At 42.1% G+C, this 17256-nt stretch overlaps 1 protein-coding gene across 2 annotated transcripts; it reads left to right on the top strand.

Annotated features, from left to right (window-relative positions):
• Positions 1 to 1765: 1765 nt before the first annotated feature.
• Positions 1766 to 17231, top strand: RAC1 (Rac family small GTPase 1). Of its 2 annotated transcripts, none has more exons than XM_068423078.1 (6): positions 1766 to 2088; positions 8910 to 8981; positions 10371 to 10488; positions 14504 to 14566; positions 15298 to 15457; positions 15623 to 17231. In XM_068423078.1, exons 1-6 carry the CDS (start codon positions 2054 to 2056, stop codon positions 15751 to 15753), a joined length of 579 nt encoding a protein of 192 aa, XP_068279179.1. In that variant the 5' UTR covers positions 1766 to 2053; the 3' UTR covers positions 15754 to 17231. The 2 variants fall into 2 exon arrangements, with proteins under 2 accessions (XP_068279179.1, XP_068279180.1); XM_068423079.1 differs by having other exon boundaries at positions 1960 to 2088; positions 15298 to 15478; positions 15628 to 15768.
• The last annotated feature ends 25 nt before the right edge of the window (positions 17232 to 17256 follow it).

Raw genomic sequence — 17256 nt, 5'->3', positions numbered from 1 at the left:
ATCTTGCCATGTTCTGGGGCTCCCCAGGACCATTGCATAAATTAGACAGTCTTCCTGTCTGGTCTATTTCTGTGCAGTATCTCAAAGGCCCCAAAAGCTGTTGTAGCAGCCAAGAACAGCAGGAGCACTGCGATACTGCCCACATCTCTCTTCCAGTGACTCCCAGCTGCTGGGTAGAGAACCATTGCCAGGTCATTGGCAGCAGCAGACTCTTGGCTTTAAGGCTATTTAGCTTAAATGACAAGTCATTTCAGCTTCCTTCTGTATGAGGGAACATGGACAGGCAAGTGTTGCAAAAACAGCCTTTCAGTTCACAGCAATTGTTATGATGTTTTATAACTGACGTGAAATATCTGAGAATTATCTTTGCTCAGTGAAAGAAAAATGGAACGGAGTAAATATCATGGAATGCTCTGTCCACTGATGAGGTTATGTTGTGTGGTATCAAAATAATTTAGAAATGTTCTGAAATTAATAGAAGATCCAATCACTGTAAAACCCATGATGGTACACTGTATCGATTTCAGTGAACTCATCATCACTTTGCAGAAGCACCATGTGCATGGGCCCTTTCCCCATACTTTCTGTGAGGAATGGATGGCAATGCAAACAAAGGGAATAGCAGTCGTGTGCATCAGTCCAACCAGAAGCTTCTCTGTGAAGCAGGATTATGGCACGAACTAATTATAGAAATTAAAAGACTCCTGGGGTCATTGGACCTGCTCTGTCTGACTTTTACTTCAATATTTCCTGAAAATAACTGGGTTGCTTGGGGAAAAAAGAAACCCAAGACTCTGTGTAGCCTGACAGTCCCTGGACTGTCCCATCTTGTGAAGATTAGCTGTGCACTGATCTGGTCTGAAACCTGCCAGCAGAGCTAATTAATGTCATAGCACATCAGGAGGAGGGAAGGTGGTGTGAGGATCCATCGATTAAAGGAAATGTTCTAGCTCTGCACAGTGCTGGCACGCTGAGTCAGAGGGAGCGTCCCACGGCGGGTGGCTGTCTGGGGAAAACGGGCATCTACCCACAGCGGCATATCAGGAACGTTGTGGGTTGTTTCTGGTAACCTGAGTTACATCCGCTCAGTAATCTGTAGGGCAAACATAATTTCACATTAACATGCTTCATGAGATGTGAAGAATTAGATTGGTGCATGATGTCCTAATAGTGGATGGGTGCCAGGATTGTGTTAGACTGTGAAGGGAGTGAAGGACAGGATCAAAGGTGGTGTCCGAAGACAGCTTTTTGTTTGAGAGGCGTTTGTCGTGACACAGTAGTGTGGTACCAGGCTGATACGTCACCAGTGAGGTGGTGGACAGGGCTGGTGCAGGATGATGCCCTGACTCGTGCCCGTGACCGGGGCAGCGCAGCCTGCCGGCTGCACGGCTGCTCTGCTGCGGCCTGGGTACTGCTGCCAGCCCTGCTCGTGGCACGAGGCCTCTTGCTTGTCTCAGCAGTGCCAGCACATGACAGCACATTTCGGTAAGGCTCTGACTAATAAAAAAAAAAGGGGGATCACTCTTGAGGGGGGCGGGGGGGGCCTCCCTGCTCCTGAGGCGGGCGGAGGCGAAGGGAGGCCCCCGTCCCCTGACTGGGTCAGTAGCACAAGCATGGCGGCCGCGCCGGCTCGGCGGTGAGCGGGGCCGAGCGCTGCCGAGCGCGCCCGAAGCCACCCCGCCGCGACGGAAAAACCCGAGCGCTGCCGAAGCGGCCCGAAGCCCGCTCGGCACCGCGCGCCGTCTAGCCGAAGAGCCCCGAAGCGGCGGCGCCGAAGCGGCTCGCCGTGAAGGCGGGGTGTCGCCGAGCGCTCCCGAAGGCGGGGCCGCGGGGGCCGAGCGCAGCCCGGCCGGATGTGAGTGGAGCGGCCGATTCCTGTTTCGCCGCAGTCTTCCCTCTCCCCGCCTCGGGTGGTGGCCGCTGCCTCGTCCCCGCTCCCCGGCACAGGGCGGAGGCGGCCGCGACCTGGTGCGGAGACCGCCGCCGGCTCCCTTCTTGCGCGGCCTTCCCCGCCCCGCTCAGCAGCAGGACCCGCCGCCGCGGCGCAGCCCCGATGCAGGCCATCAAGTGTGTGGTGGTGGGCGACGGGTAAGTCTGAGGGGACCCCTCGGTCGGGCCCTCGCCGGGAGGACACCCGCCGGCTCCTGGAGGGCGGTGGCGGGAAGGGTGTCCGCCCGTGGGGCGGGGAGCGGCGCGGGCCGCCCGGGCCCCGCCGCAAGTTGTGGGCGCCCCGGGCGCGGCCCTGCCGCCCCTGAGGGGTGCGGGGGCTCGCCGGGGCCGGGGGTGTCCGCGCCGAGGCCGTGGGCGGGTGGGTGGCGGCCGCGGCTTCCTGCTGGTGGCGGGGGAGGGGAGCGTGGGGCAAGGCGGTGACTGCTGCGAGCAAATGGTGGCCGCCTCGGGAGCGGGAGAGCGGGGTTTCTGCAGGGGTGTTGGTAAGCGGTGGGTGTCTCCGGTGCTGGCTTCCTCCCCGCGCCCTGGGTTGCTGTTGGGGAAGGTGCTCCGGGGCTGGGTGCCGAGGTGGCGGCTGAATAATTCGTATTCGTGCTGACAGAAGTGGCTTTCGGCTGACGCGGTGCAGGAGGGTGTGCGCGGGCAGCGGTGGGCCGCTTCTCCCGGCTCACCCTGGAGCTTCCTCTTGTTTCTGGTGTTTCATGTGTCACTGGGGACACCGAAGTGATCAAAGTGTGTTTGAAAAATTTATAATGCTTTTACTGATATGAGAAATTTAATATTGATTTGAAATATCTTTTATGAAAGTAACAGCCATTTCTTATTATTGTTTATAGCTTGATTTTTGACATTTGATTCTTGCAGTAAAACTAAGTGAAATGTGCTAAACTCTGAGCAGATCATAAATGCTTGGGAGCAGAGACTGTTTTTCTACATGTATACATCTAGTCTTGTAAGGTTCTTGTCCAAAGGAGACCGATAAAGCACTTGAAATACAAATAATTAACAATATACTTGTCTGTCAGGAACTGTTATACCTACAGCATTCTAATATGGTATTACTTGTAAGTGAAACAACTTGAGGATGCTTTTTAGAATCGAGTTAACTCGATTAGCTGTTGGTTTTCAATATGAGGAATGCTGGAATTGTGGTGGGGAAAGAGTTTGTGTGTTTGCTACTCTTGAGTATTCTCCGTGATGCTATTCCCATCAACTCGGAGGCATTCTTTCTCTTACTGGATGTCAGAGCTCAGGGGAACATCACAGGCCAGCTGGAAAACAAGACTTGTGTTATGCAGTTTGCGAGTTTTTTTTTCCTTTAGGTGAAACAAAAATCCCAGTGTAGCCTGAGCATAACTGGTATCACAGCAAACTTCTATAGATGACAGAGGAGTGAAGCGCAGCTAAATGGTCTTGCCACTGTCTGTAATTTCACGTGGTGGCTTAATCTTCAAGTTATTTGTGTTGGGTTTTTTGTTGTTTTTATTTTTAAGATGTAGAATCTCTAAAAAGGCAGCTAAGTATGGTTTAAAGATAAACTTACTCTGTATAACAAATTTGTTTTGACTTGCTGTGTAAGATTTTGAGCAATATGGATATGAAAGTGGTGTCTTAACACATGAAGACTTTTCATAGTAATGTAATTCTTTGATGCTAGATGGGATAACTGGACTGTTCTTTTGGTTATATTGATTTTTAAAACCAATTAAATTGCTTTTCTATTATATCAGTTTTTTAATTCAACTGAACTGTGTTTTCTGTGACAATGCTGTAAAGAAATGTGATGCATCATTGGGTGGGGAGAAAAGTTCAGTCTACTGCTAGATTTGAGAATTCAGTGCAGACAAACTGCATAATGTTCAGGAATTCATTCAACAAAACAGTTCTTTTTGTCGTTTGCTTTGTAAACCATCCCACTTCTGAACATATTTATAGCTCTTTGTCTTGGAAATGAAATTGGTGTAGTTCTACCTGCGTTTTGTACGTATGTGTGAACAAAATAGAGTGGTTTAATTTGTTTTCCTTCCTCCTTAGTCAGAAACAAATCTCTCTTAAGGTTCCATTCAGATACTGTTGCTCATTTTTGGTAGCTTTGTATCATTCTCCATTCAGTGTTTTTAAAAAAAATATTTAACTATTTGTGTTTGTCTGTGCTGCTGCTGCTTCAAAAGTTCAGGCATTACAGGTATTCTAGGAAATGTGTAATGTTTGGCTTAGATAAGGCTAAAGCTTTAGTGTTTCTGTAAAACAATGCAAGTTAAAGATTTGCTTATGTAATATAAAACATAGGTATTGTTTTATGTACCCTCTGCAAAGATCTACTAGGAACAAAATAAACAAAGCTGTAGAAGTACCTGTGTGGTGATTATTTTTTTTATTTGTAAATGAGTAGGCTGTTTCTCATACGTCACTCATGTTTGTTCTTAGAGCTTTGACTAGTATCTGTTTAGACAACTAATTTGAGTAGAAGAACACGGCATGTATGCTAGTTGTGCTAGCGTATTTTGCCCTTGTTTTTTTCCTTCACTGTGAGTATTGTTTGGGGGAAAATAAATGGCAACTGTTGCTTTGACTTCTTGATGATAGAGAACAGTAGGAATGTGCAGGACATGTGAAGAGTACTCTGCTTGAGTAACTGCAGGAGTTGCAGTTGATTGACACTGGAGAAAAAGCATTGGTGTAAGTTATTTTTAGCAGCATTTGTTTTCTCTCTAAAAAGGCAGCTGTTAAGTGGTATGAAATCTCCAGTGATGTCGTGTAACATTAGGGGAAGTTCTGCATTCTGGAGAAATGATTTCTAGACACCGCAGAAATGGTCACACTTCATGCTCTTCTGTAGCTATTTTTTAATTGTAGAAATACTGTAAGAACAGGAGCAGTGAATTAAGAGTCCCTGTTTGGAATTCTGCTTAATTTGAGGCCTTATCTGCTAAAGCCATGCTGTATTTGATCTGATAGCTTATGGAGAGTGGGGGCGGGTAGGGTAGTTGGCTTCTTACTGAGTGCGGTGTGGTGTTTGTGTAAGATGCTGAACACCTCGGGTCTCTCCAGTGCAATCTGTAGAGAGTGCAGTGACTTGAAATGTAGCAACTTCTGTTACTGAACTTTTAAAGTTTAAAAAATGTAGTAGTCTTGTAGGTACTGAACAGTGTATCAGGAAGAGGGTGTGTGGCTGAGTAAAACAGCTTAGCTGACAGTTGTATGTAACCAAACCTACCATAGCAAAAATACTGAACTTTTGGTCTGAGGATGGTGCCAGAGAAATTTCAGCTACTGTTTAACGTTTGAGTGAAGACCTGAGCTGTTGTGCATTGTATCTGCTAGGGAGGATGTTCATGTGGATCAGAGAAAGAAGGACATAATCAAAGCTTTTTATGAAGGTTGCCACATGTTTGTAGATAGCGGCATTTCTGGAATTAAACCAGCAAGTACTTCAGCTGGCCTTATTACCATGGCTGCAAATGGGAACTAAATTCTCACAATTGGTTTTTAGTTGCAGGAAAGCAGGAGACTCTGAACCATCTGTGCAGCTCTGGTGCCTTTAGAGTGGAAGAAATGCTGGTGCGGGTGCTCCAACGGCATTTCCAGTGCATGTCACATAACATGGCTCCAAGCAGCTCTAACACAGTGGGGAAGCTTCATGAAACTTGTTAGTGTAAATAAGTCCAGGAAAGAGATGACATGTTTTGTTTTCAGGAATTAATACATATGTGGTTATATAAATACATTGATTCCTGGATGGTACCCAGAAGCAATAAGGGACTTGGTGCTTTCTTTTGTAAGTCTTTCACTTATTGTTAAGTGGTTAAAACGCTGGATTTCTGTAGGCCATATTTTTAATTGCAGTCAAATGTTACTAGTTTCATTTATGTAATAGTGGGTGGACAGAGCTATGATTAAGTAGTTGCTAGAAATCTCGTTATGACTAATCTTGGTTTGGTGTTATTTTAGTTTCTTAGTCTCAGCCTTTATGTCCAAGGATTTACATTTTGCCAAACAGTTGGAATTCTCTTTAGGGGAGTTGCTTTAATACAGAATTTAGAAGTCTAAAGAAGTTGATAAAGTACTTAGACGATGTACTTTATTTGTAAAGGTGGGCATTAGTGTTTATTTTTAAGACTGGTGACCATAATGGTCTGATTTGTAGGGCAGTGAGCCAAAAGGCAAGGGGAAAGCAGGAAACCTAGATGGAGCAAGTCTGAAACAGGGTTGTTGAACGTGTTTTTTCTTGTTTAAATGACTCGGGCTGATTGGTGCTGCGGAAACACACTACAGGCACTTCCCAGCTTGGAATGCAGTCTCTCACCACCTCCTTCCTGCGCTGTTTTGATTATCCAGAGCAGACTCACCAGTTTCAGTGCAAGGTGAGCAAAGGAGCCAGGGTGCAGAGCAAAGTTCTTGATACACTGCTGAAAACATTGAGTTCAACATTAATTTGTTAGAAGCTTAAATTACCTATAATGAACTTGGAAAATGAAGCGTCAGACCAAACAGGTTCTAGAAGCGTGAGAACACATAGCCTCTGCGCCTCAAGAAATTTCCCAAAGCAGCTGGCTTTTGCTCCTCTCAGTATTTTGAAGGTTTTCATGTTTGTCCTTTATGAGCTGGACCCGCTTGGTAGTGTTGTGAGCGCAATTCAGCCATATATTCAAACTGATTTCACTGACAGCTTAGGGAGCTAAAGTAGCAGGTTGTCTGTTTGGGGGGAGGTGGAGTGAATGGCTTCCTTAACTCCTTGTTCTGGCTTGCTACAGTCAGTGAGCGCTAGTGCAAGAGGTAAGATGGGATCTCTTCTTTTGACAGATGTTAAATCAGCTAGCTGCGTTGTCATACTGCTCCCTGATTTGTTCCCACAGAAGTTTTTGAAGGGTAAATCTCTCCTACTTTTGAGCACGAGTATATCTCAAGCCTTGTTACTACAGGAAAATGTTCAGAGATTGTGCTTACGAAGAACAGAATTAAATGCCCCCTTTGTTGTTGTTATAGCTTGGTAAAAGAGAGTGCATGCTGAAAGGGGAAAAAAAAATCTCAGACTGTGCAAGGAGCTGGCATCTTGTTTCCTTAGAAGCAGGTGTGAGAAGTAGTGTGGAAAACTGCATGGCATGATCAGTGAGAGTTGCAGCAGATGGGATGTTATGCTAAGTTTCAGCTCAGAAACATAAAATTACAATTAAAAAATGGGCATGTAGGATAAAATCCTAGATAATTTTGCACACTGAAGCAACTCTCACAGCTCAAGCGTTTAAGGTAATCTTGTCAGATGCTGCTATCAAATAACTTCTTGGGCTAATGCAGTATGGAACTCCTGAAGTTTAATGGAGAAACTTGTTACAGGTTGAGCTACAACATACACAGCAACTTATGGTTGTGACAAAGCTCAAATTTACTTAACCTGCCTTAAATTGTGAGTAACTAGGTAATGCTGGTTGGTTAATGTTCAGTGTTCAGTCATTTTAAAAACGTTCTGAAGATGGTCTTTGGTAAGTGAAGGGACAGTCCACATGCTTCCAAACCAAGAGAAGAAATGCAGTGATTTAAGTGGAAGATACATAGTAAAATTCAGATATGGATGCCTCAAAATGTTTGCAGCTGGAGAGGTAGTAAGCCCTTGACTAAAGCTTGTTTCTGTGAGTTATTTTTTTTCTTCTGCAGTCGTTAAAGTATAATGGGATATTTTTAGCAGTAGCATTTGGTCCTTGTGTGGTTGTTTTTTTTAACATTAACTGTAGTTCTAGACTAAAACTTTAATGAGTTCCTTCAGCTTGTGAAAGATTTCGTTTGGGAGGCTCGTGAGTCAAACCTAATACTAATGGCAAGATTACACGTGTAAGTACAGTAAGGTTTCAAAGTTATTGCTGACTTGCTTTGAGCAAATCATTGTAGTGATAAAACATCTGCAAGACAATGCAGTTTTCCTTGCATTGGAGTTTGTCTGTTTGAGAAGAGTGATCTGGGAGACTGTAAGGCTTTCTGTGCATTATCACTTTTGAGGAACTAGTTGCACACTCACCTCTGGAATCTCTCGCACTGCTAAAGGATTATACACCTCGGGTGAGAAGCCAGCATGGGAACCGGTCTGCAGTGTCAGAAACACTCTTTGCAGAGTCTAATTTAAAAAAGAAATATGGTCCAATTTAAAGTTTTCCAACCCTTTAATTGAAACTAACAAAAAATTAATGGTGTCGTTAATCTAATGTTTGACTCTAGATAAGATGTGGGGAGGAGGGTGGAGAGGGAAGGAGCTGGCTGCCAGAGTTTTGAAAGAAACCTGGAACAGAACCTTGTCCTGCCCCCATTTGAGGCTGTTCAGAGTTAGATTGGTGGGGAAAGATTAGGTGTTCCAAGATCTCCAGTATTGGAATGTAATTTATCAATAAATCAGTTTATGAAATGTTTGAATAGTTGATGAATGCATGCAGGGAGTCATTTTGCAATAGCAGTAAATAGTGTGAGGATTGTAATTTGTATTTTTTCCTCAAATACTCAAAAGTAACAATGTGTTGAGAAGTACTTTTCAAGCTTTTTCAAACTTTGCTTATGTGAAAATACCATTTTCTGGAAAGGATAACAGTTTTGGAATTGTGTAAAGGGTATGTGGAAAAACTCTTCAGGTTTTTAAGTTCAGGGAGTTGGAGTAAGGTGGTCTAGATGAGTATGCAGTCAAGTGACTAGCAGATGTTAGCAGTCTTATTAATAATGTCGGGGGTTTTTTTTGTCTAAAGATTAACAACATTTGGTAATTTAGCACTTCACAAAATGGATGTTTATATTAGGTGTGTTTTTATCGCCAGTAATTGTAAGGCTGCAGTCTGTTAGCTGTTTTCATGTACAGTAGTGACTACTGGCACTCAGTTGTTGCTTAATTGACTTCATGGAATCAGCCTTCTTCCCTAGAAGGAATATTATTTCGCATTATTCAAGACGAATGTGTTTTACATGTGAACTTTCTTTTTTTACAGTGCTGTAGGTAAAACATGCCTACTCATCAGTTACACAACCAATGCATTTCCTGGAGAATATATACCCACTGTGTAAGTACTTATAAAATCCTAAGAACTCATTTATGTCGGCTTCTGTGTGCTTACTGCCATTCCAGATTCCTTGTTTGAACTGGCTGCAAGCACCCCTTGGTTTCATCTTAACTGTTTAACTGTGTATCTAGCTGTGTGTAAGGAGAAGCACTTTGGGCTTTCACTGCTTAGCACGGTCATACCACAGCTTAGTTGTGCTTTATCAGTTTTGCCTCTCTCTGCCCGCTAGGCCTAGTTTATTAGGGACTACATGTACTGACACTTTATCAGATGCAGTTCTTTTTTGAAATAATCTTGTTATTTCTATCTTTGATATCATTCATAATAAGCAGTCCCAAGGCTGAACAGCTTGTAAAACATATTGTAGTCAGAAGTAGTTGGTTTACATGACTAGAGATTTTTTTTTTTTTTTTTCATTTGTTCCTTCCACTTTTTGTGCTATGGCCAATCCTGTGCTAAGCCTGCCACAGCTCTGTAGCTCCTCAGGAAAGATTGTGGGGGCTCATTTATTTTGGTGCTTCCCATTTTCTTGCATGTAAGGATTTGTCAGTATCAGTATTAGTGTAGTTCTCTTTTTGAGGGCCTGTTGGGGGGAGGCGTTCTATACAAAAGCAGCTGCTTTGGCCTTTTTGGATGTCTCTATATTTATCTGGCTGTCTTGCTCTCTGTAGGTATTGATGAGTTTTTCAGATAACAAAATACATTCTAATGAGATCTACAGATGACTTTAGTTACCTTTCCAAGGCCTTGTTGTCTTGATTACTCCTGTTTCCTTTTTTTTTTGGTCTTAAATTCAGGTTTTTGCACTACAGTATGCTTGTGTTCCCAGTGAACTTAGTGTAGCCTTAACAAGTCATTAAAACCTTTGTGCCTACACAATGATGAGATAAAAATCACGCCTCTACTGGCCCCTGGTTATTAACTTTGATATTTCATTGGAGGGGTTTTTGATTAGCAGGATTAATAAGGTTTTTCTCCTACCTGCTGTTGTCATCAAGGATTCCTTGGTGGTTGCTCATGTATCTTCTATTCTAAATCTTACAAAATGAGACATCAACGTGCTGAATGTCCCACTAAGACTGGAAGGTGCTTGCTAAGTGCGTCACCTGCTTTCCTGTACTTACTGAGATTAACACTTCCTCTGGAAGAGCAATGAAAAAGATGACTTCTCTTCAGACTGGACCAAGTCTGTTGTGCATATTTTTTCCTTCCATTACCCAATACCAGGCTCAGTATTTAAATAACAATTTTACTGTTTCTGGGAAGCAGAAGGATGCAATAAAAACGTTTCCTTCTGTAGTGTTCCCAATTAGGACTCTGTAGGAAAAAGTCCTTGGGTGCCCTATTGTACTGCAAGCTAATGCAGCTAACTCTTTCTTTATTTTTTAGTTTTGACAACTACTCTGCTAATGTAATGGTTGATGGAAAACCGGTCAATCTGGGTTTGTGGGATACAGCTGGTCAAGAGGACTACGACAGACTACGTCCACTGTCCTATCCGCAAACAGTAAGAACTACAGTGTGAAACTAGAAAGAATGTGTACAGCTTTGTCTAACGTAAAGGTTTTTCTTTTTGAACATATGGCCAACATTGTCACATCTGGTGTTGTATTAGTAACAGTGGCTTGTTGCTAGCTACCTTCCTTACAGCTGTAGCCGTAATGTTATAATCTTTGATGTGTGTACAGTTGTACAGATGTTAAAATTTGCATGCTTGTGTATTTGCATGCACTGATACATGTCAGCTTTTGTATAGTTGCAGCGTGAGAATCAACTAGAATGCTTAATTTAAAACAAGAAAAAAAAGAAAAGAAACCCAAAACAAAACCAAAAAAAACCCCCTGTGAATAGTCCCATCAGCTAGTCCATTGATTTTAAGGTTAGCATGCCTGCCAAAAGCAGGGTTTGTTTTTGTTTTTAGGCTGATGTTTGGCTGCAACTTGACACTGTCACTGCTAAGCACTTGATATTGTTTAGTCTCTATGAAGATGCTCTAAATGTGAAAGAGGCAGTACTGAATGGAGAGATTGGTGTTGACAGAGGCTGAGTTGGAGCTTTCGAATATACTTAAGCCCGTGGCTGCTTTATTAGTTACTGTAGTTTGTGCTGTAACATCAATACAAATATGCTTCTGTCTTCCATGCTTGCAACTGGTTAAGTCCTGTCTGCATGCTGCATCTTTCCTTGTAGAAGGAAAATGCTGAGCTAATCTGCTCTGCTCTTTCCAGTGTGACTTCAGCTGCAGTTAATCTTTGTAGAGGCTGGTTTTCTAGTCTCTTTAGAGCAGTTACTTTTATCTGGTGGAGCTGTGCTAGAAGTAAAGAAGGTGGTAATTTGCAGGTTTTTTGGCATTGATTATACTGTTGTTGTTAACTGTCAAATATATATTCAATGCTAATAATGTAAAATGCAAAATTGTTCCAGTTATTCTACAGCATAACTGCTCTCTTGAATAACATGAATCTTATTTAATGAACTCTGGTGCTTTTTAAAGTAAACTGTCTGAATTCACCATTTTCCTTAATTCACTGCTCACTAACTCTTACAGTTAGGCTTTCCCATCAGTGACGATACCCAGGATGGGATATGAACTTGCCAGTTGTAGGCAACTCTAGTAGAAATGCCAGAAATACCTGCCTTTTCTAGGAAGAGAAACAATGGAAATATTTAGATATTTATAGGATACTTAGGAGAACTTAAGCTTTGCTTAACATCGTAAAACTTTTCAAAAAAGTATCTCAGGGGAAAGGACACTCAATAGTGTGAGAAGGCCAAGTTGTAAGGGAGAATATTGTACGGCTCCCACAACAGAGGGACAGAATGCATGTGCATGTCTTCAGCCTGCTAAAATGACTGTGGCTTTCTCATAGACTGCAAAAGAATTCCACGTCAATCTAAGCATACTTTTGGGAAAAAAATCTTTTCTGTACAAGCATGTGTAGCTCTTAAGTAAAGGTTTGAAGTACTTTCAGTTATTTGCATTGTTTTTTACAGCAGGAAATGAAACAGGGTGGTAAGTCTTCAACTTATGAAGCAGTCTTCAAATTTTAGACTTGTGCAATGTGTAAGATTCATCATCACTTAAGGGACACAAACCCCACAAAACTAAGAAAAAACACAGAAGAAAACAGTGGTGCTGATGAAGCTGACTTTTCTTAGGATCTGCATTCAGTCTCCCCTTTCCTTCACTGTGCTGTTTAAACCTCACCCCTCACGTGTTCTGGTGGCCCTCTGTTTCCCTGTATGTGCACCTGAACTACGTTCTGGGCAAGGTGAAAGCAGGTGTTGCTGATTACTTGGCCAATACGTGTATCTTCGTTAGCCACCCAGCAGTTCAACAGCTGTCAACTTCACAGTAAGGACTTTGCCATAGTGGAGGCATTAATTTGTATGATCTTTTTCCCTTATTCATATTTTTATTTTTTCCTTAAAATATGTGGAAATTTAATACCTTCTGAATGTATTTGAAATCTACCAGTATTTCAAAACATTTGGGGAAGGAAGAAGTTGGGACAGAAAAGGTGGTTAACCTTGTTTCCTCAGGAGACGAAACCAAAAAGAAAATTAAGTTAGGAGCATGCTTTTCATGAGAGGTTTGCTCTTGCAAGTCTCCTGACAATGCGGACAGACACGTATAGGTTCATGGGGAAGTCTGGTGGTCTGTTCTGGATGCAGGTAGCTGGTTGTGCTGAATTAACAGGGCAGCGTCTCTCGTAAGAAGAAAAGCCACGTTGTGAATATTTATGAGCGCAAATCGCTGACTGAGAGAACATTTTTCCCTTAAATCCATTTTAGGAGTAACTTCATCTCCTACTGTTACTAGGTTGGAGGAACCAATGGTAAGAATATATCTTCCAGTCTGACAGATCAACCTATTGTCGTATGTAAAACTTCAAATAAGCTTCAGTTCCAAGTTCTGTCACCTTGTCTTGCTTACGATAGTGATAAATTGGCCCCTATTTTTTAAACAACTACTCTTCTTGGAACTACCGAATTGCTAGATTTGAGAACCGTTACCAAATCTCTTTATATGAATTGCTAAGACTAAACCTTTTCTTGCAAATAAATAGCTTTTCCTTCTATTTATTAAGATTGGTAGTGTGCAAGACACCCAAAATATTCAAATAATGCCTTGTGGTTACACCAATTTTTTTTGATCTCTGGAGCTAGTAAAGGAGAGAGTCTGTGTAATGTGCAGAACTTCAGTCACCACAAACCTGCAGAATTGGAAAACAGAAGTAGTGGCCATAGTATCACATTATTTGATGTTGTTTCTTTCTTCTTCTGGGACGCTGCTGCGGAAACTTGTTGGGGTGATGCATGAACAACTGGGTTGCAAGTGCTTAGCAGTGCAGATGTCAGATGCTGACCTAACAAAATGCCTTGAAATGCAGCACAATCAACTAACATTGTGAAATGCCTGATTCTTTAACACGTTTGATACCGGGATAAGTACAGATGCAGAGGTAGGTTGGGGAAAGTTGGGCTTGTTTAAGAGATGCTGATTGAGTTGTGGGATTATAATCTTCATCTGTTTGGACAGAGAAAATAAATGTGGTTATTCTGAAAGTTTGTAGACTACAATGTGTCACATATGAAGCTCATTGTTTTCTGAAGTGTGTACCGTATGGCAGTTAGTGTAAGCATTTGCTCTAAAAGGTTTTTACCTGCTCTTATTTATAATTGGTTTCTTTTGCCTCCAGTCAAAAAGTGAGATGTGCAAGATCCCTGAAAATACCCACTTTTCTCTCTGCTTTCTCAAGGAGAGAGCTTTGAGGGTTTTAATACCCTTATCAATCTTAATTGGTTACAGAGAAATTCTGAAATCTTTTTATATTGACATTCAGTAGAAGTGACAGCTCCACAGGGTTCTTCTGTCTTGGGCATGGAAGTAGTAATTGTAGAAATTATTGTATGTGTGGTTTTTTTTTTTTTATTCCATACTGTAAACTTTGCCTTTGCAGTTTAAGAGCACTCTAGTAGTAGTTTATATTTGTATTTAAAAAATAGGTACCAACAGTTAACACTTTGCAACATCCTCTGCTGATGAGTTGCAGGTCTTTCAAGGCTTACATCACTTGGAGGCCTGCAAAGACCATTCCACCCTAGTTCAGACTCTTCATTGCTTCCTGTGTTTGTCAAGGATCTGCAGTGGGGTTTTTTTCCTGAATGTCAGTGAGGGAGAAGAAATTAATTTAGGGGGGAAAAAAGCTTGCAGTGCAATGGTATTAGCATTTTAGTTGCTGGCTACTGCAATAGCTGGTTATAAACTTGATCACAATCTACTTCTTGGTTCCTTCCCCCCACTCCCTTTGCGTCTGCTTGTAGCTGTGTGGGACTGGGTTTCCCACTGGGAAAGCTACCCCTGATTGTCATGTGCAGCTGCGTTGTCGACCTTGCCTTGTGCAAGCGTGATATAGATGGCAGTGGGATTTGGATGCTGGCGATACTGGCCTTTTCAGGGTGATGAGATACTCTACTGGTTGCTCTGCTGGGCTAACTTCTGTCAAATTGCTTTGTAGGATGTCTTCTTAATCTGCTTTTCCCTTGTGAGTCCTGCTTCCTTTGAAAATGTCCGCGCTAAGGTAAGTACAAGCTGCTAGAAGTCTGTTTCTAAGGGTTCAACATAGTGTTCATTTTACAGCAGCATCTGGAAAATATTAGGTGATTTTAAAAAAAAATTTTTTTTGGCAGGTGATGTGAAATGTAATTTGAAAAGGCAGAAACCCATTTGCCTGACTTCTAAGTCATGGAAGTTCAGGGCACATGAAACACTCTAAGTATAAATCGTTCCTTGATGCAGTGATAGGATAACAGTAGTTTAAAGAGTTTTCAGCCAACAAGGTGCTAAGATCAAGAACAAGAACTTTCCTTTTAATGCAATTTAAAGAAAAATATTAAAAACCAAATGCCTGTAAAAATTAGGTTGATACCACTTGTTTCTTGCATCAGCCAGCATTCGAGCAGGTGGTTGAACAGCTCAGCTGTGTGGCATTGTGGAGACTTCCCAAGTGAGAGGTGGTCTCCATGGGCGGGGAAGTGCAGAGCAGGGTTTTTCTGGTGTGTGGAAGAAATGCAGCCCTTAATAGGGTAAATTTTTAAATCATATGGAAATACCTGTTGGCTTTGTTAAAAATGTTCTGCACGTGTGTGCTCTTTTTAATACTGCTTTAATGGGGTCTTACGTTCTCCCCTTACTCTTTGACTGACTCTGGAAGGTGTCATGAAGGACTGGGAGCCTTTCCGACATAATGTTTGAGAGCCTTTGTGGAAATCTGCCCTCCCACACACAAAGTCTGTGCTGGTTTTTTTGCAGTGGTATCCTGAGGTGAGGCACCATTGCCCCAACACCCCCATCATTTTAGTGGGTACCAAACTCGATCTCCGCGATGATAAGGACACTATTGAAAAACTGAAGGAGAAGAAGCTGACGCCTATCACCTACCCACAGGGCCTTGCCATGGCAAAAGAGATTGGTATGACTGCAACGGGCTTATTGTTGACTTGATCTAAATTTTGTTTGTGGAAGATGTTGTATCTTAATTGAAATAAATCCCTGGCTTTTGTTGTGGAGTTGGCTAGAAGTGGTGCTGCTGTAATGGTGGAAAACTGCTTTGTAATTGCCTTTTCGCTTTCCACAGGGGCGGTGAAATACCTAGAGTGCTCAGCGCTGACGCAGCGAGGCCTCAAGACAGTGTTTGATGAAGCTATCCGAGCAGTTCTGTGCCCCCCTCCTGTAAAGAAGAGGAAGAGAAAATGTCTGCTGCTGTAAAGGTTCCCCTCCCCCAGCCCACTCCAAACCCCGTGCTTTGCTCAGAACAATGGAGCATTCACACTCAATGCCAAGTTTTTCTGTTATAAATTAGTTCTCTTCCATAATTTCTTGAACCAATCAACAATTCCACGGTTTTGTTTGTTTAAAGTATGAAAGTTACCTTGCATTCTTCTAAAAGCAAGCTCCTGAAAAGACAAACCTATGTAAAGCCTTATTTTTAAAATCCTATTCTTGCTCAATTAAGTGTTGCCAAATTATCTGCTGAACTAAGTTGCATTGTTGTGCTACAGACACTAAGCACTAAACTTTTTTAAAGAAAGATTCCTCTTGAAGATGACTCTAATTTCTGGTAGGAAATGCGAAAACACTCTCTAGTTTTTCACAGTAAGTAACAGTACCGTATAATCAGCAAAACACTGCATTCCAATGGGTTTTATTATTAAACGTTTTCTCAACCTACCCTTATTGCATAGCGTTGTATATCGAACCTCAGCCTTTGATAATGACTGACACCCTCGAGTCACAGTGTAAAATGCTTTCTCGTTGGTAAGGGCTTGGCTGCAATCTAGTTCTTGCTGCTGTGATCTAAAAAATAAATAACTATTCTTACTGAAGTGTATCTAGTCCTTTTGACAGCACTGTATTGTGAGGGGTAAATGAAATGGGGTGTTGGATCAAATGTTAGTGCCGGACAGTATTTTGACACTGTGCAGCTGACTTAGACTACACTGCCAGGGTAGGTGATACTGAACTGACTTTTAGTGCAGGTTAAACTCAGCGACCATTTTCCCAGAGGTGCAGCAGTGAAGGGAGGTTGGTGTTCGTAGGTAAATTTCTTTGAATTTCAAGCAGGGCATTCATTTGGGTACAATTCTGAACGAGTCATTCCTGCAACTGTTGTGTAGTAAATGCTTTTCTTGTAGAATCTCTTCTTACTGAGCAATATAAATTGTATTTTAAAACCTTTCTGCTGATTGACAGAAATTTTTTTTTGTAGAGTAGAATGTTCAAGTATATCCTCATTTTCCTGTTATTTCTGACCCAGTAAGTTATATGCTTTCTGAGGAGCTTTTAGTCTATTAACTAGGTGTAAAAATCATGTGAAGCAGCTTTACACATTCAAGTAATTTTTATATTTTAAACCTGTATAAACCATAAACCTTCTCAACCATCCCTCTTTGCCTGCTCTCCCCACCACTGTAACATTACTAATGCAGACAGCTGTTCTTTCTGTCACTACATGTACATGTGCAGCATAGATTGAGTAATGGTAACTTGGGTCTGTGAGGTGCTGTAAATTAGTGCTCATGTTCTGTCCATCCTCAAGGGGCAGGAACACAGTGTTGACCAACACCCTTTCAACCACTAAAGCAAAATTTAAAAGTTGCAAAATTGTGAAGTTTTTACACTGATCTTTTGCTAATGCAGTTAGCAGTATGTTTTGCATGTATGACTTAATAAATCCTTGAATCACACGTGTGGTTAATGTTTGCGTTTCTG

This window comes from Nyctibius grandis, chromosome Z (assembly GCF_013368605.1).
Source record: "Nyctibius grandis isolate bNycGra1 chromosome Z, bNycGra1.pri, whole genome shotgun sequence".
Taxonomy (NCBI): Eukaryota; Metazoa; Chordata; class Aves; order Nyctibiiformes; family Nyctibiidae; genus Nyctibius; species Nyctibius grandis.
The sequence above is the reverse complement of the archived record's forward strand: the minus strand, read 5'-3'. Positions and strand labels throughout refer to the sequence as shown.